Source organism: Rhinolophus ferrumequinum, chromosome 15, assembly GCF_004115265.2.
Source record: "Rhinolophus ferrumequinum isolate MPI-CBG mRhiFer1 chromosome 15, mRhiFer1_v1.p, whole genome shotgun sequence".
NCBI lineage: Eukaryota > Metazoa > Chordata > Mammalia > Chiroptera > Rhinolophidae > Rhinolophus > Rhinolophus ferrumequinum.
This window is the reverse complement of record NC_046298.1, coordinates 38,967,893-38,990,940: the sequence shown is the minus strand read 5'-3', so window position 1 is coordinate 38,990,940 and position 23,048 is coordinate 38,967,893. Positions and strand designations below refer to the sequence as shown.

Sequence of the window (23,048 nt, the reverse complement as noted above, 5' to 3'; positions counted from 1 at the left end):
GGTCCCATCAGCTCTCCCCAGCTCAGACAGATCTCGCCAAAATGCCCAAAGGCGTTTGGTCATTTGCTTTCCCGTTAGGGTGGGGCTCAGCTCTTCCTGCCGCAAGGCCCAGGCTCCCCAGGACTCATGGCTCCCCTGACATGTTCCCACACAGGGAGGAGTGGATGCGGGCCATCCAGATGGTCGCCAACAGCCTCAAGCAGCGGGGCCCGGGTGAGGACCCCATGGACTACAAGTGTGGCTCCCCTAGTGACTCTTCGGCAGCTGAGGAGATGGAAGTGGCAGTTAGCAAGGCCCGAGCCAAGGTGGTAAGTGCTTGGGGGGACAGGTGGTCGGGGGTAGGGCCTGCCAGTCTGTGAGCACCCCGTCCCAGCCCCAGTGCTGGCCCTCCCTCCCGTGGTTTCCATACAGTGTGTAGGGACCCAGGCCTTGCCCACGACTGCCCTGTAGGATGGATGAGATCAGAGTATAGCTGTGCCAGGGTTGCTCTGTACCCACAGGGTGAGGGGCATCCTTATTCTGAAGGGTACCAAGACCTGTGCAGCCCCTCACTGGAGCCTTCCCAGCGCCCATGCCTGGGAGAGCCAAGTGGTGGGAGAGTTGGTCTGAAGGCCACCGCAGAACTAACACTTGCTGCTCAGAGCCTCCCTTCCTGCTCATGCCTGAGCATTTTGGCAACAGTGTCCTTTAATTTTCCTTTTCTTTGGGAAAATTTCCTCCCACGGGCCGTGTGCCAAGTGCTGACAGCCCACTTGCTCCCCATCCCTGGCAGACTATGAATGACTTCGACTATCTCAAGCTCCTCGGCAAGGGCACCTTTGGCAAAGTGATCCTGGTGCGGGAGAAGGCCACCGGCCGTTACTACGCCATGAAGATCCTGCGGAAGGAGGTCATCATCGCCAAGGTGGGTGTTCCCAGGCTGCCACGGGCTGGCCTCCGGGGTGGCGCGCACAGGGCCAGGACACCTCCCCACACCTTTGGCTGCCAATGTCGCATTGCCCCACCAAACCTCTCCCCCCGGGCATAGTCCTGTAAGTCCCCAGTCAGCGAATGGGAGCCTGAGGCCCAGAGATAACCTGCTGAGCCCCCAGCCCACCCTCCGGGTGCCTAGGGTGGAGGTGGAGAAAGTCTGACTGGGGCCTCCCCCAGCGGGTGCTGGGGGGGCCTGAAAGGCGGCCTCTGTAGGCCGCACGGGTCGGGGTTTGGCTCAGGGTGTCTCCATAGGAGGCTGGGCCAGGAATGGAATTCTGTTCCTTTTTTCTCCTTATTTAAAGTTTTTAAAATGGAAAATTCCTAACATACACAGAATTTTTAAAAGAAAAATAAATATAATGGACTCCCATGTAGCCATCATCCAGCTTCAAGAGTTATCAACATTTGGCCAATCTTGTTTCATCAGCTCTGCTTTCCCCCTTTTTTGTTCTGGAAAACATACTTAAGGCATGTTTTAGACAACGTATAATCTACCCATACATAGTTAGATGTGTGTCTTGAACAGGTGAAGATTTTAAAGACTATAATCATGGGACTGTGATCACTTCAAACAAAGTGAACGACTCTAGTGTCATTGGTCCGAGGCAGGGTTTCTCACCCTCAGCACTGCGGACATTTTGGGCCAGTGCACCGTAGGATGTGTGGCAGTGTCCCTGGCCTCAGCCCGCTGAAGCCAGTAGCACCCCCCGCCCCCATTGTGACAACTAAAGTGTCTTTAGACATTACTACCAAATGTCCCTTGGGGGTGAGCCCGTGTCTGGGTCTGCAGGGAGTTCAGGATTGTTCGCAGCTCTCTGGTGACTGCTGTGTCCTCAGATACCAAAGCTGAGCCCGTGGTAGTCACCGGGAAGGCCTGGGAAACTGCTGCTGGGCCCCTCTCCGAGTTTTGGGTGGGACCGGGGAAGGGCCCGAGAATTTGCATTTCTCCAAGTTCCCAGGCGACCAGAGGCTGCCTGTGTGGGGACCACACACACAACCACTGCTCCACAGCCTGGAGTCCTCATCCTAGAGCCAGTTCCTCCTTCTGGCAAGAACTTTTATAGGTGCTGATTCCCACGGCCTGTGGCATCAGCTCAGGGGGCTCGTAATGTCTGCTTGTCCCCTCTTAGGGATGTTAAAATTGGCTTGTGGTTTCAGGAGGTGACAGCCTGATCCCTTCATCATAAAGTCCCCCCTGACTTCTCACCTCATGGTTTTCAGAATGAGCCACTGACTGTCCTTGCGTGGGTCCATTATTCCGTCAGAGCTGGTGGATGGTAGTGTGCTACTCCTCCGTTCTCTGTCTGCGTATTGGCTCGGAATGGGGCTCCGTTTCAGCAGGACACTGTCCCTCATCCCTCTGGTTGGGAGGCGGTGGGCAGGCATGACATCACTCACCAGCCCCTCACCCGGCCTCTGTCTGCAGGATGAAGTTGCCCACACAGTCACCGAGAGCCGCGTCCTCCAGAACACCAGGCACCCGTTCCTCACTGTGAGTGGCCCTCCCCTCAGGCCTGTATGCCGCGCGAGGCCTCCGGGCCAGCCCTGTGGACAGAGCTCGGAGCGCGGACCGGCCCTGCCCCAGGGAGGCACAGACCTGGGTTGGCCAGCGTGTTGGGCTTCCCAGATGGCCTGAACCGAGACCCCAGGGGGGGCGGCTTCTTCATAGACAGTGGATTCCTGTCAGCGCCTCAGCTGCCAGATGAAATCACATTGCAGGATGGTCCCAGGAGAGCATGGCTGCTGTCTTTGAGTGTGAGCTGCTTAGCCCAGCTGGTTGAAGTGGAAACATTATTTTTTTGTTTTTGTTTTAAACTGTAATCCTCCAAGCAGATGTATCGTTGTGCTGCCTGTCAATTTACGCTGAGCAGACACCTCTTGGGGCGTCTCCGTCAAGGCCAGCAGCCGTCAGTTAAATGGACCAGGTTGAGGATGGCTGGCTTAAGGGTTGTTTCCTTAGCTCAGTTGCTGTCCAGGTGTCCTGTGAAGCCACAGCACTTGTTCAAATGAAATTTTATGAGGTACTTCCATGTAGAGATGGAGAACAGTAGAGTTGTGAGCAGAGGGGTCACCCCAGAGTCCTCTGAGGCGCCCTCTGTAGGGCTCCTTAGAGCAGTTTGAGAACTACTCTGTTGGCGGATCGCTTGTCTTTGGGGTGAGCTCCTGAGCTACCTTCAACTCCCAGCCAACAAACTGTGCGTGTGTGTGTGTGTATGTGAGAGAGGGAGGGGGAGAGAGAGAGAGAGAGAGAGAGAGAGAGAGAGAGAGAGAGGGAGAGAGAGATGAACACATTTGACTATACAATAGGAAGAGGAAGACAAACGTGAAACGGCTCTGGTTGCTCGGGACGTGATCCCCCGAGGCCGTGCCTCTTGAAGACTTAGTGGAAAGCACAGGACAGGATTTCTCAGCACATAACTCTCTCCCAGTCCTCAGCCACGAGCTCACTCACATACCCCAAAAGGCAGAGCTGAGGTTTGAGCCCCAGCTGCCCAATTCCCACAGCTGGGCCAGGGCAGGGAGTGGCGAGGCAGAATCCGCAGTGCCCCCACGGCCTTCCTTTCCCGCAGGCGCTGAAATATGCTTTCCAGACCCACGACCGCCTGTGCTTCGTGATGGAGTATGCCAATGGTGGTGAGGTGAGCCTCACTGTCCCCCGCCTGGCTTCCTGGGTGTCTCCTTCCCTGGTGTGTGGGGTGGGATGGAGGGGACGGAGGGAGACTTTCCAGTTGTCGTCTCCTTCCGTCCTCCTGCTGCTTGAGGCAGGCATCGTCATCTCCATTTTGCAGGTAGGGAAACAGGCTCGGAGAGCGTAAGGGGCTTGCCCAGATTCACACAGCTAGTGAGCTGGTGGGCAGGATACCAGCCGGGTGTGGAGAGCTGTGGAGAGGGCTCTGAGGGTGGTTGGATGACAGCAGAGAGCACATGCGGGTCAAGCGCCACCAGTCCTCTGCTTTCCCCACTTCTGATCCAGAGCAGTGTTCCTCTGCTTCCCTGCTGTCACTCCCTCATTCACTGTCCCCTTCGTGTTGTCCCCCGCTTACTCTCCCCTTGGTGTCTGCTGTCAGTCCTTCTCTCTTTATCCCTCGCTCTTTTTTTTTTTTTAAATCACGTGAGCTCCTCTCTATTCACCGTTCTTCACTTGGTCCTTCTTGCTGTCACTTGCTGGTTCACGGAGCAGTTGTCACCATGTCACTGGGCAGTGTCCCATCCTTTTCTGGGCCAGGGGTCTGACCTCCCTTGCCCCCACTTTGGCAGCTGTTCTTCCACCTGTCCCGGGAACGTGTCTTCACGGAGGAGCGGGCCCGCTTTTATGGCGCAGAGATTGTCTCCGCCCTGGAGTACTTGCACTCACGGGATGTGGTGTACCGTGATATCAAGGTGAGTGCGTGGTCACCTCCTGGCGAGGGCCCAGGCTGGCCTGTGCATGCACAGGATCTCACTGGGGAGGCTGGGCCCCAGGCCCTCTGCCCTATCTGCCGAGCTCCCCGCTCCAGGAAGGGTCTGTCTTTTTGGTTGTCCGTGGCCCTGGGTTCCGTTCCCTCTGGGATGATAACCCTGCTGCTCACGCCCTGGGTGGTGATTCCACAGCTGGCAGCCCTGTGTAGGGGCCCTTCCAAGCCTCTGGGGAGCAGACAGACGCACCTGTGCAGCCAGAGGTGGTAAATTGGTACAAGCACTTGAGAAGATAGTTTGGCAGAATCCACCCCATGCTGAATGTGTGCGTGCCCTGAGCCAGCCATTGTGCCCTTGGTGTATGCACCACAGGAACAGGTACCTGTGTCCACGTCAAAATGTGGACACGTGCTCTTAACAGTGCTGTTCATACTACTGAAAGCAGCCCACGGGTCCGCTGTCGGGTGCTGGATAGAAGGTGTGGTGTATTCACACACAAGGGTTCTGCACAGCAGTTAGAGAGAACAAACGACAGCCACACACAGCAGCGTGGATGCAGCAGAGGCTGACGTTGAGGGGAAAAGCAAGACAGACAGGACAGATCTGTGTTGTTCACAGGTGTGCATGTAGGTGGGAGAAACTGCAAAGAAGGGCACGGAAGCAAAGTGACTTCTCCATTGGAGCAGGGGGTGGTTACTACAGGGAAGGGAAGGGGCACCAGTGGGTCTCAGGGCTGGTAACGTCCTGTCTTGACCTGGAGAAGGTTATGCAGAGGCCCATTAAATTGCCCATTTGTGTGAAGTTTAGGAAAAAATAGAAGACAGTGTCTCTCATATGCAAACTTGGAAAACTACAGCCCTCAGTGGGGGAGGCAGATTGGGGGAGGACCTGGCTCCATCGCTTCCTGCCCTGCTTTTCTCCAGCTTCCCTGGCGGGCAGCCAGAGGCTGGCCACCCCCAACCTCAGAGGGTGAGGGCTTAACCCTGTGCTGGGGCTGTACCCCGTGGCCCAGCCTAGAGCCGCAGTCTCTTCTAGGGCAGGGCTGGGTGTGTGGGGTTTCAGGGGGTGGCAGGGAAGAAGGTACATGTCCCTGATACAGTGACTTTTCCTACAGCTGGAAAACCTCATGCTGGACAAAGATGGCCACATCAAGATCACTGACTTTGGCCTGTGCAAAGAGGGCATCAGTGACGGGGCCACCATGAAAACCTTCTGTGGGACCCCCGAATACCTGGCACCCGAGGTGTCTGGGGCTGGAGGTCCCAGGGGCCTGTGAGGACGAGGGAGGTGGGGGCCCGGGGCTGTGTGCTTCCCCTGCCCGGATGCTCTGAAGGCTGGGTTCCGAGTCCTCAGGCCACCTTCCCCGTGCCCCCCACCCTGGGCCCCGGGGTGTGGGTCTGGCCCCTCATTGTCCCTCCTCGTCAGGTGCTGGAGGACAACGACTATGGCCGGGCGGTGGACTGGTGGGGGCTGGGCGTGGTCATGTACGAGATGATGTGCGGCCGCCTGCCCTTCTACAACCAGGACCATGAGCGCCTCTTCGAGCTCATCCTCATGGAGGAGATCCGCTTCCCGCGCACGCTCAGCCCTGAGGCCAAGTCTCTTCTCGCTGGGCTGCTTAAGAAAGACCCCAAGCAGAGGTGAGGGCTGGAGTATGCCCTGCCCGGCCCAGCGCCACCTGCTGCCACTGTCCCCACGGCCCGCAGGGGCAGAGTCCACAGGCACACTCGCTCGTGGGCATGTGCTGTGCATTGTCCCCACGCAGCCTCTGATGGTCCCCAGAGCTGGTGCTCAGGGAGTGTTCCCTAGGAGCCAGGCCTGTCCTTAGTCCTTTGCCTGCTCTGCCTTGTTTCATGGTGACGCAGGAACAGGGCGGCCCTGTGCCCGGCCTAGGGTGGCCCAGTCACGTGGCAGAGCCGGGATGTGAGGTGGCTGCCTGGCCTCTCAGCTCTCATTCTGAACTGGGGGCTAGGTTGCAGTCCCCTGGCTTTGACCCTGGGCCTGTGAGCTCCCTCCCTCCCTGCCTCACTTTCCCCCTCTGAAGTGGTGGCCTGTGGCCAGGAGGGGATCATTACAGCTGATTGAGGGTGTGCATGTGGCAGGCCCGGTCCTGCACCGGAAGCCTGTCCCCTGGCACGCAGCTGCCCTGGGAGGCAGGTGCTCATGGCCATCTCTGCCCAGGCTCGGCGGGGGCCCTAGCGATGCCAAGGAGGTCATGGAGCACAGGTTCTTTCTCAGCATCAACTGGCAGGACGTGGTACAGAAGAAGGTGAGCGCCGCTGCCTGCTCTCAGCAGGAGCCCAGCCACTTGTGGGTGACCTTGGCCAAGGCCTCCCGTCCTCAGTCCTGAGCCTGGGCTCCTCTTGTCCACAGCTCCTGCCACCCTTCAAACCTCAGGTCACATCTGAGGTCGACACCAGGTACTTCGATGACGAGTTCACCGCCCAGTCCATCACAATCACACCCCCGGACCGCTGTGAGTGTCTGAGGCCCCAAACCCGGTGGGCCTGCTTGGGGTTCTGCTGCTGACCCAGATCTCCAGAAGGAAGCCCACAGGGCTTTTGCTCTTGGTCACCTGCAGACCCAGTGAGGGTCACCAGGAGCCATTGCTGTAGCACGTTCCAGAGGTCAGGGCAGGAGATGCTTAGGGGAACTGGCAGTGCAGAGATGGCAGATCCGTAATCTTCCCAACTCGCCCAGACCTTTGGGGCTGGATTAGTTCACTGACTGTAGCTGTCAGAGTTGTTGCCCACCTCCCCAGGGCTGGGCTATGCTGGAGACAGCAGTGATGGAGACAGGCCCTGGGCCCTGCCCTCAGGGAGTTCCCCGTCCAGGTGGAGTGACAGCCCGGAGTGGTCAGGGCTAGAGTATAGGAGCACAGGGACTGGGGAAGCCCGGAGCAACTGCCTGACTTGGCTTGTGGGTCAAGGGAGGGCTTCCTGGAGGAGGAGACAGGGCAGCTGGGATACATTCCTGGTAGATGGAACAGCACACGGGACTCTCAGAAATGGGAGCATTGCAGAGGTCTGAGTAGGTGAGGCAGGGGAGGGGAGAGGGCATGGGGGCCAGAGCAGGAGGGGCTTGGAGGCCCCTGGGAGGAGTGGGGACTTGTATGGGGAGCTGTGGAAGGGCTGTGTGCAGAAGGACAGGGCTGCATCAGGGCCTTAAAAAGATACCTGCTGCATGTGGAGGGAGGACTGTTGGGGCAGGAGTGGTGGCCAGGGCAGGGGCTGGGCTGGAGAGGTCTGAGCGGCCCACAGTGGATGACCTGGTGAGCTGAGGTGGAGGTGAGGAGGAGGAGAGCAGCGGTGCTGGCGGCTGCTTAGGTTCTGACCTGGGTGGGTGGGGTGCTGTGTGGTCGGGGGGCCTCTGTTAGGGAAAGTCTCTTGGATGCCCCACCAGCAGGGGGCGTCGGGGAGTTGTTTCATGCTGTGGTCTGCCTGCAGTCCTTTCTAGGGCTGGTTCCTTTCTTCTCCCCTCCCCTGGGAGTCTGGGTGGTGTGCTAGGCCCTCTGCAGGCCGCTTCTCCCCAATCCACCTCCACTGACCCCTGCAGATGACAGCCTGGGCTCGCTCGACATGGACCAGCCAACCCACTTCCCCCAGTTCTCCTACTCGGCCAGCATCCGCGAGTGAGCAGCGCTGCCTGCCTGCCGCTGAAGCCGCCACAGGACACTCGCAAGGCTGCCATCACCGCAGGAGGGCTTTGTCTTTTTTTTCTTTTTTTTTTTTTATCGTTTTTTTGCCTTTTTTGTTTGCATCTCCATCCCTCATGCCCTCACCCCCATTTCCAGTTTTTTCTTCAGCCCTCCGCCAAAATCCCCTCAGCGGACCCAGTGGCCCTGCCTCCAGGATCCTGTCCTGCCCTCACCTTTGTGCCCAGACCAAGACTGGGGAGACTCCAGGACCAGGCTTTTGGGCAATTGGGGAAATTCCAGTTTTTAATCAACACAAGCCCCAGTGAGGAGGGAAGGTAGAGCGGGGGCCTGCCCGAATTTCCGGCCAGGCGCCCACAGGCAGCCTGCCTCTGCACTGCTGCCCTCGGAAGCTGCCTTCTCCTGGGCTGCGGGCCACATGCTGCCCGGGGCAGTGCTCCGGGGCTGCCTTCCATGCCTGTCGTTAGGCTTAGTGGCCTGGCGAAGGGACAGTCCGGCCCTCTCCCCGCACTGGGGCAGAAAAGCAATAATGTCTAGAGAAAGGCGGGGCTTTGGGAACTGCAGGAGTGGAGGTCTAGGGCTCCCTCACGTGACTGAGGCCCAGTTCCTCTGTGGGGAGCCTGGAGGGGCCCAGGGGATGGGTGCTGCCTCACCTCGCCCCATGCCCCATGCTGCTCTCCTGACCCTGTGGATGAGGCAGGAGGAACATTTGGGGCCTAGCCTCCCCGCCCCCCAGCCCCGTGCCTTACCAGGCTTCCTCCCCAGGGCTTCCTTCCAGCTGGCCTTACCTCCCGCTGGACCCCGGGCCTGGCCCTGGCCCCTCCAAGGATAGGGGCCGGGATCGCCCCTTTTCTCTGCCTGGGGTGGAGGGGCGCCAGCCTCGGCTGTTACACATCTCACACCGAGACAGTATTGGGCCCCGTGGACTTGGGTCGAGGAGGGGGCGGGGGTGGGTGTGTCTGGTACGTACTGGGGCGGAGCCTCTGAGAAGTAAGGCTCCAGGCCACCTCACCCCCTCCCCCTCCCCCAGCCCAATGTTCTGCAGCCTTAAGGTGAATGTGTGTCAGTGCTCTGGGCACTTGTGTGTGTGCCTTGAACTGTGTGTGTCTGGGCGTCCCTGTGCATCTGGGACATAGATACACATAAGGTGTGTGTGTGCGTGTGTGTTGGGTATGTGTGTGCGAGGGCAAGCGTGTCCCGGCCTCGAGTGTGCGTGGTGTGTGTGGGCTCGGCCCCTGTCCCTGGCTGGAGCATTTATGTCATCCCAGGAGAGGAGTGCTGGCCTAGCAGGGGAGCCACACTTGAGGTCCACTTGCTGCCCTGTCCCTACCCCTTCTCACCAACCTCTGCGGGTGTTTGGAGTGTAGTTTTTGTGGTATTGATCTCCCCACCCCACCTCCTGTACTAGGTAGTTCACAGAGAGACATCCTGGGGTGGGGTGGGGGTTGGTTTGGGGGAGAGTGGGGGGGTCTCTGTCCCTTTTTGTGTGTGTATGTCATTTATCTGATAATTCTTCCTCCCCACTGGCCTTTCCCCATTCCTCGTATTTGTACGGTACAAGCAATAAAGACACTTGTTTAAGATCAGGGCTCATCACCCTGGGTCTTTCCTTGCTTACGGCCGGCCCCTGGCACCAGCTGCTTCCTGCTCCCATTGCTGCATTAGGTAGGGGCCCATCGAGCCCGAGGTGTGGGAGTGGGTGGAGGAGGCATCTGGGGTGGGGGTGTTGTAAAGCTCAGGCTGGAGAGGGAGGAGGCCACTGGGAGTGCAAGCTGCTGAGGAGTTGGGGAGGGCTCCCCAGACCCTCAAATGCCGCTTAGGCAAAGCGAGGGGGGGTGGAAGGCCAAGAGTGGGAGGGTTGGGTGGCTCTGAACAAAGAGGTGGTGCCAGGCGTCACTGAGCCCTGGGCAGTGAGATGGAGCACGTTCATTTCCCATGGCCCTTGAGCCCTAGAGCGGGGCATTGTGTGCGCATCCCTGTCCAGTTTATGCTAAATTAGGGAGCCCTGAGGCCTGCTAATTCAAAGACAGATTCCTGGGTGTGTCACTGGGATTCGTGGTGGCTGGCAGCTGGGAGCATCGCAAGTTGGGTCATACTCCTCACAGCTCTGGGAATCCTCTGCCAGCTGTCCCCTTTATTGTGCTGTTCCCATGCTTGAATCACTCCTCCCAGACCCGGGACCAAGGGCTGCCCTGCTGAGCACAAGTAATTTAATGTCTGATTTTGCCAGATTTCACACATATGGAGCCTTTTGAGATTTTAAGTGAAGATAGCAGAAAAGGTGAATTGTAAATTTATAGAAATCTGCATTAGCTGCAACCAAGACTCAAGGAATTTGTTTTTTCCCCCCTAACTTCATGTGGACTTTATTATTTATTTAATTACAAAATTATGTCCTGGTGGTCATAAGATAAACCAGAAAAGCTTATAAAGAAAAGCCATTTACTCTCCCCTCTAGATGCAGCCCCCTGAGGTCACCATGCTAGAGTTTCCTTTCACATCGCTCTGTCACTCAGCTCTCCCGTGTGGTTCTGTCCCTGGGTATCTCAATATGGTAGCACTTGTGTCACATTCCATGGATGGGCTCCAGCAGATTACCCAATTGCTTCCCTCTTTTGAACGCATGCCCTTAGATGTAGTGGTGCTTCTTATTTCTGTAGAACTTTTCCCAAAGAGGGAGTTTTAGACAGAAGAGTTTTAATAAAATTTTACCAATTAGAGAAATTAAATTTTGAGTAATCTGTCTTTTGTCACATGCATGTGGAAAGTGTCACAAGTTTTGTTTGTGTGTGAAGAATAATGCAAGCAAAACAAATATGCAAGACAGTAAACATCACCCAGATCCCAAGCCTTCAAGTGCTGATTTTAGTGCTTGTGTTACCTCTGTGCAAATGGACGTGGCATAAAAAGGCTGGTCCCTTCTTTTTTTGCAGATCTCTTTCCTCTTAGTGAATCATGCCAAGTCCCTGCGCTGTATCCTGCCACGTCGTGGCCACACTGCTACCAACGTGTGCATTCGTAGGGTGTGTTGGGTCATTGGTCAAAATGTTACCCTCTTTTAGCCACTTTTCTGCGTTTTGGGGACACAGTTGCTTCACTGTGTTCCTCAGGGTGATGCACCTCAGCTGATTCAGCTGCCCCCAGTTGACAGGAATTTACTTGGTTTCCAGTTAGGGGTGGGTTTTGTTGTTGCTGCCAACAATGCTGTAATAAACTTGAACAATCCATCCTTACCAACTTGTGCTTTTATTTTTGTGGCCTGTATCCCAGGGTGGCTGTGTTTTAATATGTGCCAGATAGCTACCCAAACAAGTGGAGCGATTCACATATTTTTAACTTTGATTCTGAAATAATTGCAGACTGATAGAAAACTGAAACTTTCAAAAATTGTGCTAAAATGCTTTTAGGACTGGAGTGCCTGGAAGGACAGACCTGCTAAATAACAAAAACCTCACTGATGGCATGTAAAGGGACACAGGAGTCAATGGGAAGAGCGCCCAGTGGCCAAAGCTGAAAGCAATTTGAGCACCAAAATAAGTAGTGTAGTATTAGGTTATAGCCAAAGTAAAACAAATGAACCCGTATTGATGTAAATGATAAATGGTGAGAACAGACACCTGTACAGAATTCCAGATAATTTCTGTAGATAACTCCACCTTCAAGGAGGGGAAACAACCCCCACTGCTTAGGTGAGGGCTGCAAAGTGATTTCCTCCCAGAGACCAGTATAGAAAGCAGGGAGAGCTTGACAAACAGTACATCAGCTGGTGATTAGGGTCAGTATCAACAGTGATGAGTCCTGTTGGCAGCCTGTATCTAGTAATGGTGTGATTAGAACGGTACTTCACCTCTGTGGTCTTCCTCCCCAAAAAGGATTCCCCAAGTCTAAGAAAGAAAACAGACACCAGGCAAATCCCAGCTGAGGGAGGTTCTACAAAATACCTGACCACTGGTTCTCAAAACTGTCAAGGTTTTCAAAACAAGAAAAGCCTGAGAAACTCACAACCAAGTGAAGCCTTAGGAGACACGAAAGCAGTGCAGTGCATCCTGAATAGGATCCTGGAAGAGAGAGGGACGTTGGGTATAGAGAGTCAGGAAATCTGATGGAAGCATGGAGTTTAATAATAACATATCCCTGTTGGTTCATTCAGTTGTGACAAATCACACTAAGGTGGTAATAGGGGAAACCTATTGCTTAGGGAGGGGGGGGTATATGAGAACTTTGTACTATTTTTGCAACTTCTCATAAATCTCTAAATTTGTTTCATTAAAAAAAAAAGTACAAAGAATTGTCATCTCCCCTTCACACAGGTTCTACAGGATGTTTTGCATTTCCTTCCTCCCTCCCCCCATATGTGCGTATCCGTCCCATAACAAGAACGTTCTCTTACATAACCACAGTCCAGTGATCAAGGTCAGGAAGCTAACAATGAAACAACGCTCTTCTCAGCCTTAATCAGATTTACTAATGGTCACACGAATGTTCTTGTGTACAAAAGAAAAAACATTTCCTGGCTAGTGACTCAGTCCAGGCTCACATGTTGCATTCAGTTGTCAGGTTGGAAGCTTACAGGGAGGGCAGTTATTTTGCAGAATGTCCCTCCATTAGGTGTTGCTGCTTCATGTTTCCTCGTGGTTCTATTCAAGCTATTTTTGGCAGGAATTCCCAGAAATGATCTGCCTTTCTCAGTGCAACCTATCAGGAGGTGACTGATGCCTTGGTTAAGGTGGTGTCTGTCAGGCTCCTCCACTGTGAAGTTACTACATTTTCTTTGTAGTTAGTACCTTTTGTGGAGATACTCAGGTAATGTCAATATCTGAGTAAATATCTCATCAAGCGGTCAGGTGAAAGGAACAGCAAGAACCAAGGCCCTGAGGCAGGCAGATGCCTGATGTGTCTGGGGAGAAGATAAAGAGTACATGGTGTCTCAAGTGGAGTGAGGGAGGGGGAGAGCAGAAGGAAATGAGGTCAGAGAGGTAACAATGGGCCAAAAGAACCTGTGGCCGAGGTAAGGAGTTTGGTTTTATTGTGTGACAGGAAGCCATTGGTCCAGCATCTCACACTCTTCTCTCTGCTCGATTTTCCAGCCTCACTGACTTCTCCATGCCTGAAAAAGCAAGCTCTTTAATACCTCAGGGCCTTTGCTCAGGCTGTTCTCTCCAATTAGGATATCCTCCCCTCTCTTTGCATTCCTGGCTCCTCCTCTTTCAGGTTTCAGCTCCAATGTCACCTCCTCAGAGAGGTCCTTCCAGACCACTATATAAACTACATCCAGCCTGTTCACTCATTCATTCAGCAGATATTTATTGAGCATCTACTATGTGCCCAGCCCTGTTCTAGGCACTGGGAATACAGCAATGAAAAACCAGCCAAGGGCCGGCCCGGTGGCTCAGGCAGTTAGAGCTCCATGCTCCTAACTCCGAAGGCTGCCGGTTCGATTTCCACATGGGCCAGTGGGCTCTCAACCACAAGGTTGCCAGTTCAATTCCTCAAGTCCCACAAGGGATGGTGGGCTCTGCCCCCTGCAACTAAGATTGAACAGGGCACCTTGAGCTGAGCTGCCTCCCGGATGGCTCAGTTGGTTGGAGCGCGGGTTCTCAACCACAAGGTTGCCAGTTCAATTCCTCGAGTCCCGCATGGGATGGTGGGCTGTGCCCCCTGCAACTAAGGTTGAACACGGCACCTTGAGCTGAGCTGCCGCTGAGCTCCCGGATGGCTCATGGTTGGAGCGCGTCCTCTCCACCAAAAGGTTGCCGGTTCGACTCCCGCAGGGGATGGTGGGTTGTGCCCCCTGCGGCTACCAACGGCAACTGGACCTGGAGCTGAGCTGCGCTCTACACAACTAAGATTGAAAGGACAACAACGAGACAATAAATAAGGCAGTGAATGCTAAGGAGAGAGTAAGTACAGAGCATGGGGGCAGAAAGTGCACAGGATGACACTTTTCATGGAGAAGGTAACATCTGAGTAAACACCTTAAAGGAAGCAAGAGAAGAACATTTCAGGCAGAGGAAACAGTGCAAAGGCCCTGAGGTAGGAGTGTGCCTGGTGTGGGTGAGGATGAGTCAGGAGGCTGGTGTGGGAGAGGAAGGAGCGAGGGAGAGAAGGACAGGAGATGAGCTCACAGGTGTGTGTGGGGTGGGAAGATAATACAGGGCTTCATGGACTTGCCTCTTGAGGGAGGTGGGAGCCATGATGGAGTTCTGAGCAGAGGTCGAGTGAGATTCTGATATATTAGGTGTGCACGGGAGCCCTTCTGGCTGCATGCAGGGAACAGAATGTAGGGGATGGGAACAAGGAGAGCAGTGAGGAGACTGCTACAGTAATTCACACAGATCACTGGCAACTTGTCCCATCACCAGCTCAGCTCTGGGCCACTGGCTTGGAAAAAGGCAGCAGCCTCAGGTGGGTTGTTCTCCCCTGAATTCCCAACTGCATGGAACATGGGGGCCTTCCTTAAATATTTGTGAAGAGACTTGTAGCTCCCATGCCTTGGGCTTTGACTGTATTAAGCCCTGTGCTAACTACTTAACAAAGACAATCTTATAAAATCCTCAGTACAACTCCGTTGGCTAGGTTTTGAAATAATCCCTACTTCATAGCTGGGGAACATGAGGCTCCAAGAAGCTGCATCTGGTCATGTAGGAACAGGACAAGGGCTTGACTCCAGCTGCCTGATACAGGATTTGGAGAGGCAGAGCCAGTCTCTCTGTAGCGTCTTCTATTGCCGACGCACCTGCCCAGATGAGGTGTGCTCAACGCGCATGCGCCCGGGCGCATTTAAAGCGCCTGCCGCGGGTCCATGCTCCAGCCGGAAGAGGTGGCGGCTCGGTTTCGCCTCCAACGCCAGCCTCGAGGATGCTGGTGAGATGCAGAAGCCGGCGTCCCACCTCCCGGTTTGGGCCTCCCTCCAGGCGCTGACCCCAGCCCCTCTTCCTTGCAGAGTCCCACTGCTTCCCTCGACTCAGAGCCCCCGCGTGCCCCAGCTTCTGACGGAATCCCTGCAGGCACGAGCGTTTCCCCAGGACTCTCAGAAAGACCCCCGGGATCGTGCGCGCCGCCGGGGCTGGAGGAGGCGCTGAGCGCGTTGGGGCTGCAGGGAGAACGCGAGTACGCCGGGGACATCTTCACCGAGGTCTTGGTGAGGGGCCAGGCGGGACCCCTTGGACGGCGGGCCGCCCCAGGCCCGGAGGGTAGCAGAGTGGGGCGGGTTAGCCGAGGCTAGATCTCCTTCCCGGCCAGCCGCCGTCTTATCCCTTCTCGCTGACTTCCCAGCTCCTCCCCAAGTTCGTGGCTTGGTTGCTCTCCCCAACCCCTTTCCCATCCTCCCCGCCTGTTTGCAGTCCCTCCTTTGGTATTTCAGAGCCCCTCGTACTTGTCACTTATATATATTGGATTGACAAATATTTAGCGATTTATTAACAAGTGTTTCTGAGCATGTTCTAGGCACTGGGAATGCGCTGCTATGAACAGAGGCAGTCTGTCCTCGCTGTGAGGAGGCAAGCAAACACATGTAGGGGACAATTTCCGAAGGCCCACAGAGACCAAAACACAGGCCCTGGTAGTCCACAGACATCTGAGACAGGCACTGGCAGAAGAAACATTGAAGGGACGAATTTATTTAACAAACATCTTGTGAGCGTCTCCTGGATCAGGGTCTCTGTTAGGAACCCAGATATAGCTGGGATCTGGTCGGAAATCCCTGCCCTTGCGTGCCAGCAGCCTAGTGGGGCAAACAGACAAAATACACAAGGAAACACTGGCTATCTCCAGATTGAGGGAAATAAAGTGATGAAATAGGGAGGAGTATAGAAAAAGTCAGGGGAGTTTTAGCTGAGACTTGAATGACTGAGGAGTCAGCTCGGAAAGAACCATTTCAGGTGGAGGGAACATTACATACACGCAAAGGCCCTGAGGTAGGGATGATCTTGGCATAGCCTAGGGCCAAAAGGCGGCGGGTGTAGCTGGAGTGGGTTGTGAAGGCACTGAGGGAAGAGATGGTGTTGGAGCAGGGGCAGGGCCTGAGAGAGTCTGAGAGGAATTAGGATTTTCTCCTGAGGGTCCTGGAAACCATGGAAGGGTTTTAAGCTGGGGAGTTTCTTGGTCAAGTTTGTACTTTAGAAAGACCCGTCTGGGGGCTCTGAGGAGGATGGCTGAGGATTGGTGACCAAGAGTGGAGGCTGGGAACCCAGGGGGAGATGAGATGCTCTGGAATTCCCGTGGCTGTGGGGGCTGCAGACTGGGGCGGGGGGTGGATAAGGAGGCGAAACCCAGAAGAAAGACCAGGGTTTTCAAGACGGTGATAGGGAAAAGGAGCATATGTGGAGGAGATGCTGGAAGCTAGTTTGGGTGTGGCACTCATGCCGTGTCCAGCTGGGGCGAGGGGACTGCGGCACCCAGGGTTGGAGCTCAGGAGAGAAGCTGAGACACAGGTGTAGAGTCTGAGGCCGACCCTACCCAACCCCAGGTGTGCCGCGCGCTGCCCGGGAGGGCCCTGCCCCGCACCGTGACCCCGGAGATGCGCGCGCTAGTGGTGGACTGGCTGGTCCAGGTGCACGTACGTACCTGGGAGGGGGCGGGGCTGGGCCTGTCTCGCAGCCTGGTGGTCACCCGCGCTCCTCCCCAGGAGTACCTGGGCCTGGCGGGGGACACTCTCTACCTGGCCGTGCACCTGCTCGATTCCTACCTGCGCGTGGGCCGAGTGCGCCTACACCGCCTGCAGCTGCTGGGCGTGGCCTGCCTGTTCGTGGCGTGCAAAATGGAAGAGTGCGTGCTTCCCGAGGTACTTCCGGGGTAGGGCTGGGAGGGTGAGCCCTTCCTGCACGCCGCTGTCACAGATTCAACTCTTACTGTGTGCCAAGCACTGTGCCCAGCGAGTGCTTTACGTCCTCTTGGAATCTCAGCAGATCTGTATGAGGAGACTGAGGCCCAGAGAGAGGAAGATATTTGCCCAAAGTCAAAAGTTGGGACTTGGACTCAGTCTTGAATAGTTGCGGTAGTGAACAGTCCTCCTTGAGAAGTGACAGTTAACATGCGTAAACCCAGTGCTTTATCAGAACTGCCTGGTGAGGTAGGAGCAGTATCTCCGTTTTACAGATGAGGAAGCAGTCTCAGAGTGCTTCCGTGAATGTCCATGTCACACAATGTGCGTAAATGGTAGGGTTTGAAATCGAACCCAGGCCTTTCTGACTCTGAAGACTATTCTCAGGACTTCCAGACAACAAATCAGTGGCTCCATTTTACAGACCAGGAAACTGAGGACCAGAAAGGAAACAACACAGCGCTCCAGGGCAGGGAGTAACACCTCTTTTTCCCCCAACCCGCAGCCCGCCTCCCTCTGCCTCCTAGGAGCTGGCTCTTTCTCGCAGGCCGAGCTTCTGCGGGCCGAGCGCCGCATCCTGAGCCGCTTGGATTTCCGGCTGCACCACCCAGGTCCGCTCCTCTGCCTGGGCCTACTTACTGCGGTGGCTGGAAGCAGCTCCCAGGTGCGCGGTTTACGGCTTTTGCGGCTAGGGGCGTGACCTATGCGGGATAGGGGCGTGGCCTGATAGTCTCCCCGCGGCTTTGGCAGGTGATTCTACTTGCCACCTACTTCCTGGAGCTGTCTCTGCTGGAGGCCGAGGCCGCTCGGTGGGAGCCCGGTCGCCGCGCAGCAGCGGCACTGAGCCTGGCGCACCGTGTGCTCAACGGCGCGGGGTCCGGACAGGAGCCGGCGCTTTACAGGTACGTCCACCGTGGAGGGTCTCTGCCCTCCCGGGAGGCGGAGGCTTCAGGGTTCTGCCTTCCTGGTCGCTGTCTTTACTGTCTCAGAGAATGAGACAATTATAGGGGTGGGGGAGACACGACGACGACACCTAGACTTGATTTTTCTGGGTGTAAGAGAGAATGGGGTGTTTGCTTAGCCTGGGGGCAATCCCATTTGTTTTTCTCTGGGAGTGTCTGGGAGAATGAATGGGTTGTTTGTCTAGATTTGGGGACCCTTAACCATGTCCAGGGTGAGAGATAGACTCTCCCCAGACCCGGAAGATGCTGTGTTCCAGAGTTGAGAATGAGAGGTGTGCCAGCCTCAAGTTCCGCAGCTTCCCTCTAGCCGCGAATGGGGTGTCCCTTCAACAGCTGGAGCTCCCCCTCCCTGTTGTCCATGCCACTGAGGGTCAGGGTGTATCGTCTTTGCTTCCAGCTGTGCCTCCAGGGTAGAGCTGGATGCCTGCCCGTCCTCAGCACCACGCCTTCCCTCCCCGAGGGCCCTGGCTCTCCCTAGCCGCGCCCTGCGGGGAGAATGGAGGTTTGCCCTTCCTTGGCTCCCTCTAGTCACTCTCTAGATGATGGGCCGCGAGATAGCCCCTGGGCAGTCCCCGGGGACCCAAGTCAACGTGTCTTCTCGGTCTTGAGCCCCCAGCTCCGAGGACAGGTCGTCTCCATCGCTACCCCCTGCGTCCGCCTCAGTTTCTCCGTCTCCCCGCTGCAGCCCCGCAGAATTGAGCCCGCTGGAGCCGTGCATGGCCCGCGCGGCGCTCCGAGGCCCCGCGCCCGGCCGCGCCGCCATCTTCCTCAAGTACGCGCGGCCCCAATGCCAAGGCACCAGCCTCGCCGCCGCCTGCCTGCTCCGCCGCCCCCAGCCCGGGCCTCCCTGAATCCCTATCAAAAAAGACTTCGTGTGTGTCCGCTTCCCACTTCAATAAAAGAGTTTTTTATTCTGAGCGCTCTCTGTTCTCATTGGTCGGATTCCGACCTCTCTCTCGCTTTTGATTGGACACTTCCCGGGCCTCTTTGATTTGTTCTCACCAAGTCCCTTAATGCATGCGAATTCCGGACTCCTCCGCGAGGGGGCACTAACGGGCTTCCGCAAGCGCTTCTGCCCGGGATCAAACTGGGCATCCCAAGAACAAACCCTTGCGGGAGATAGATGGACAGGGATGCTGAGAGGAAAATCTCAACGCAAGCTGAATGGCCCTCTGTCTCAGGGTTGGGAAGAATTTAGGAGAAATGGGGACTGTGGGAAACTGAGAATGCCCCCACCCCGGCATGAATACTATCTCCATATTGCCAGATTTTGTTCAAGTGAGGTTGAAAATATGCAAATCCATAAATATCTCTGCTTCTATACGTTGGAAACTAATTAAATATTTTTAAATGTTTGTATAAGTCCATCACATCACATATGCTGGACTACGAGGGTCTTCGGTTTGTGATAGTACAGGTCTTTGACAGGTCTTAGCAAAGTACAGTAAGAGATGGAAGCAGATGCTGCTGATGGGATGGAAGGTTCTCTTTTCAGGTTTGGGTGTGTTGAGTAGGACCTGCCAGGGAGAGGATGTGTGGTGGGGATGGGAGGGGGAGAGTGGAAATACAAGCTTGGTGTTTGGGGCTGAGACCCAAACTAGGGTTTTGTGGGGATGGGGAAGTGGTAATACATAAAGTTATTCATTCATTCACTCATTCATTCAACAATTATATGTGGGTGCTGACTCAGAGCCAGGCACTTATGATCACCTATCTCACAGTCTCACAGATGATAAGAAACATGGGTTAATTGCATATTACTGTACCAGGCCCTGTGCTAAGTGCTTGATCTGCATACCATAATTCAGTCCCTACAACTAAAGTAAGCTTGCTTGTTATCCATGTTACACAGAAGGAAGGCGAGGTGAGGCAGATCAAGGAGCTTAGCCAAATTTCCATGTTAAGTACATGGCTAAGGAGGGTTGAAGGACAACCACCTTTTTCAGCCTCAATTTTTCGCTCAAAGTGTCTCACATGTGCTGCTCACTCTGGGCTGTCACTTACTTGCTTTCCCACTGGTTTTCCTACCCAGACACTGAACTTGAGGGCAAGAAGCAGATCGCTCTTAGAGTTATCTTCTCCTCCAGGAAACCTTCACTCACCACCTCAGTCTAGGGCAGGTGCCTCCTTTGGACCCTCAGAGCCTGTTGTGCATCCTCCATCCTGGGCTTGACCCCTCTGCCCGCGCCTCCCCATCCCACCCTGACCACTTTGTCTGAGCTTCTCCTGCTAGCCTGCTCTGGGCCGTTACTGGCCACTTCTCTGTCTCCCAATGGACTAGGAGTCCAGTGAGGGTAGGGTCTGAGGCTTTCTCACTCCTTGCTATGTCCTAGCATCACCCAGCTCAGAGCTGGGCACAGAAAAGATGTCAGTGAATATTTGTTTGTTGCATCGATATAACAGTGAGTTTCAAAGTTGCTATCATTGTCCTATGTTACTGATGAGAATATGGGGTTCCAGGTAATTTAGGTGGTTTGCCCAAGTCATACAACTGGTGAGAAAATAATCAGGGAATTGAATCTGGGCAGTTTGAGTCCATAGCCTATATCCTTATCCAATATGCCAAAAGCCTAGTGGGCTGAAACCAGTTTTCCGCGAGGTTAATATGTTTTTGCTCTTTCCCCCAGACTTGTCCTTTCCTTCCAGACATCTTTTGGGAGCTTTGGGCACGGGGGAGCAGAGCAGGTAGGAGGGTAGGGATAGTAAGTGGAGTGGGAAGGAGGGAGAGGCGGGCTAGAGAACGCGGACTGGGCTGATTTGAAGGAGAGAGTGGGGAAGTCTTGAGGGGTTTCTCTAGACCCATAGGGGGCAGCCGGAGTCGGCTGCCGGAGGTGCGGGGGCGGAGAAAGGGTGGGGACCGGCCCCGCGGGGGGCGATGCGGTAGCTGCAGCGGCGGCCGCAGGAGTTTCCCACAATGCAGCGCGGCGCGCTGTCCCCGGTGCTGATGCTCAGCGCTGCCCCGGAGCCTCCGCCGCGCCCGCCTCCCGCCCTCTCCCCGCCGGGTCCCGGCCCCCGCCATGGCTCATCTCGGCCGGGTCCTGCCCCAGAGCCGTCGGGCGGCCTGGGCGCGGCGCTCGACAGCAGCCTGCGGGCCGCCGTGGCTTTCAAGGCGGAGGGCCAGCGCTGCTACCGAGAGAAGAAGTTCCGGGAAGCCATCGGCAAGTATCATCGGGCACTGCTGCAGCTGAAGGCGGCGCAGGGAGCCCGCCCTGGTGGCCTGTCGGCCCCCACCCCGGGGCCCGCCACCAGCCCGGGGCCGGCCCGCCTCAGCGAGGAGCAGCGGCGCCTGGTGGAGAACACGGAGGTGGAATGTTATGACTCTCTCACCGGTACGGAGCCGTCGGGGAGCGCAGAGGGTGCATAGGTGACAGGGGTGGGGAGTGAGGGGCAGTCGTGAAGCTTTGGGCGCGGGTGCCGAGGCTTGAAGGGGCCAGGGCTGAGGTCTGTGGGGGGAGACCTCAGAACTTATCAAGGAGAGGGGTTGGGGTGTAGGGAACCACAGGGATGGAAGGAGCTGGGATGCAGGAAATGGGCTTTGGATTGCCCTACGCGAAACTCAGAAAAGCTCACCCTGGATAGCCATTCAAGGTCCCCATCCCTCACCTGAGATCGCTCTTAGTAGTACTCCCCCCATGGAATCCACCGAGAGCGCGTGTCTGTGTTTTTCGCGCCCTCTAGCGCCGGCGCAGATTGATTCTATTCTGATTTAGTCAGAAGCTGAGTGAGAGGCCCCTAGTAGCCTGAGAAATCCGTTAGGCCCCGCCCAGCCGTGGGAAACGATGGGGGTTCCCCGCAGCCTGAAGGCAAGACTCCTTGCGGTGAGGTGAGGTGTGGGGGTGCCCGCAGGCTCTGAGAGCACTGGTCCCCGTGCCCCGCAGCCTGCCTGCTGCAGTCGGAGCTGGTGAACTATGAGCGAGTGCGCGAGTACTGTCTCAAGGTGCTGGAGAAGCAGAAGGGCAACTTCAAGGCCACATACCGCGCCGGCATTGCCTTCTACCACCTGGGTGACTATGCACGCGCGATGCGCTACCTGCAGGAGGCCCGCAGCCGAGAGCCCACAGGTGAGGGGAGGGGCGGGGCGGAGCATGGAGAGGGGCTGAAGCAGAGGAAACAAGGGCGGGAGGGTCAGGACAGAGCTAGTGCTGTACCACCCACCTACGTCCTTACGAGGGTGAGGTTCTCCTCCTACCTATTCTTACACACCCGCTCATCCGCCGTTCATTCACCCGCCATTCAGATGTCCACTCACTCATCCTTCTTGACATTTACCCAACCACCTCTCATCTAGTCATCGACTCATCCTGAAGCCACACACTCAGCGTCTTCCCTCTCTACTCACCCCCTCAGCTTCATCCCCCCACTCACTCATTTACTCACTAACCCATTCCCACCCACACCCACTCATTCACCTGCTCCCCCAAGCCAGCACTCCTGCAGCACTTGCCGAAAGGCAGACCCCAGGGTGGGCAATGCCAGGAATTTGGTGGGGTTGGCAGAGCTGGAGGCTCGTTCCTTGTCCTCTGGGAGATCACAGAGTCTGTGTGTGTGTGTGTGTGTGTGTGTACAGACAGACACAATATGCAGTTTGTATTCAGAGCAATGAAGAGGGAGCACAACCGGTACATGACCCCGGGCTGTGGGAGTGGAAGCAAGATGGGTTTTCCTGGGAAGTGGTTTGGAGAGAACAGGCATTTTGCAGATGTCATTGGAGGATGAGTAGAAGTGTGACAGGAGTCTCTGAGCAGAGGCAGTCCTGGCAGCTGGCATAGCAAATGCAAAAGTCTGTAGGTGTGACAACCTACTCTGCTTGTTGGGGCTGGAGCTTTTGGAGAAGGGCTCTGGCAATATTGGCTGTGCGGGGGAGCCACTGAAGGCTGGGGACAATGAGGTGTGAGCCGAGGTGGTGCGGATGTCACCTGCTGCCTCAGGACACCCAAATAATGCCCTGCCCACCTCCCCTGCAGACACCAATGTCCTACGCTACATCCAGTTGACTCAGCTGAAGATGAATCGGTGCAACCTCCAGCGAGAAGACAGTGGCACCGGGCCGAGGGATGTCATTGGCTGAGGCCAACCTAGGGGGACTGTCCCTAACCCCTACTCTCTCCTACTTCACCTTGTAATTTCCCAACTCGTGTTCGCTGGTAAAGCACTTATCACTGGTGACCATAACCTCTTTGTGTGATGTTCTGTGGGGACCAGGGAGGGGACACAGGCCTGGGCTTCACTCCCTGGACCTCAG

The 23,048-nt window shown here is 55.8% G+C and overlaps 3 protein-coding genes across 6 annotated transcripts in view; all 3 read left to right on the top strand.

Annotated features, from left to right (window-relative positions):
• Positions 1 to 9,611, top strand: part of AKT2 (AKT serine/threonine kinase 2) — a 48,268-nt gene extending 38,657 nt beyond the window's left edge. For all 4 annotated transcript variants that reach the window (XM_033128727.1, XM_033128731.1, XM_033128728.1 and 1 more), the window contains exons 5-14: positions 155 to 308; positions 773 to 904; positions 2,399 to 2,464; positions 3,543 to 3,611; positions 4,231 to 4,353; positions 5,483 to 5,611; positions 5,794 to 6,008; positions 6,550 to 6,637; positions 6,742 to 6,844; positions 7,924 to 9,611. In XM_033128727.1, the coding sequence (XP_032984618.1) occupies positions 155 to 308; positions 773 to 904; positions 2,399 to 2,464; positions 3,543 to 3,611; positions 4,231 to 4,353; positions 5,483 to 5,611; positions 5,794 to 6,008; positions 6,550 to 6,637; positions 6,742 to 6,844; positions 7,924 to 8,003 (1,159 nt within the window). In that variant the 3' untranslated portion in view covers positions 8,004 to 9,611. The remainder of the gene's footprint in view (positions 1 to 154; positions 309 to 772; positions 905 to 2,398; positions 2,465 to 3,542; positions 3,612 to 4,230; positions 4,354 to 5,482; positions 5,612 to 5,793; positions 6,009 to 6,549; positions 6,638 to 6,741; positions 6,845 to 7,923) is intronic.
• Positions 9,612 to 14,881: 5,270 nt separating this feature from the next.
• On the top strand, positions 14,882 to 18,723 carry CCNP (cyclin P). The gene is given in 7 exon segments (XM_033128749.1): positions 14,882 to 14,940; positions 14,942 to 15,164; positions 16,491 to 16,580; positions 16,650 to 16,805; positions 17,350 to 17,508; positions 17,595 to 17,746; positions 18,492 to 18,723. Coding segments are annotated over 7 exon segments (1,005 nt in total). The 3' UTR covers positions 18,658 to 18,723.
• A 1,979-nt stretch (positions 18,724 to 20,702) lies between these two features.
• TTC9B (tetratricopeptide repeat domain 9B) lies at positions 20,703 to 22,978 on the top strand. The gene is made up of 3 exons (XM_033128764.1): positions 20,703 to 21,135; positions 21,685 to 21,867; positions 22,771 to 22,978. Exons 1-3 carry the CDS (start codon positions 20,721 to 20,723, stop codon positions 22,872 to 22,874), a joined length of 702 nt encoding a protein of 233 aa, XP_032984655.1. The 5' UTR covers positions 20,703 to 20,720; the 3' UTR covers positions 22,875 to 22,978.
• The last annotated feature ends 70 nt before the right edge of the window (positions 22,979 to 23,048 follow it).

Coding starts and splice junctions, on each gene's coding strand:
- TTC9B (XM_033128764.1), top strand. CDS start 20,721: ATGCAGCGCGGCGCGCTGTCCCCGGTGCTGATGCTCAGCGCTGCCCCG. Junction 21,136..21,684: donor ATGTTATGACTCTCTCACCG/GTACGGAGCCGT, acceptor CGTGCCCCGCAG/CCTGCCTGCTGCAGTCGGAG. Junction 21,868..22,770: donor CCGCAGCCGAGAGCCCACAG/GTGAGGGGAGGG, acceptor CCTCCCCTGCAG/ACACCAATGTCCTACGCTAC.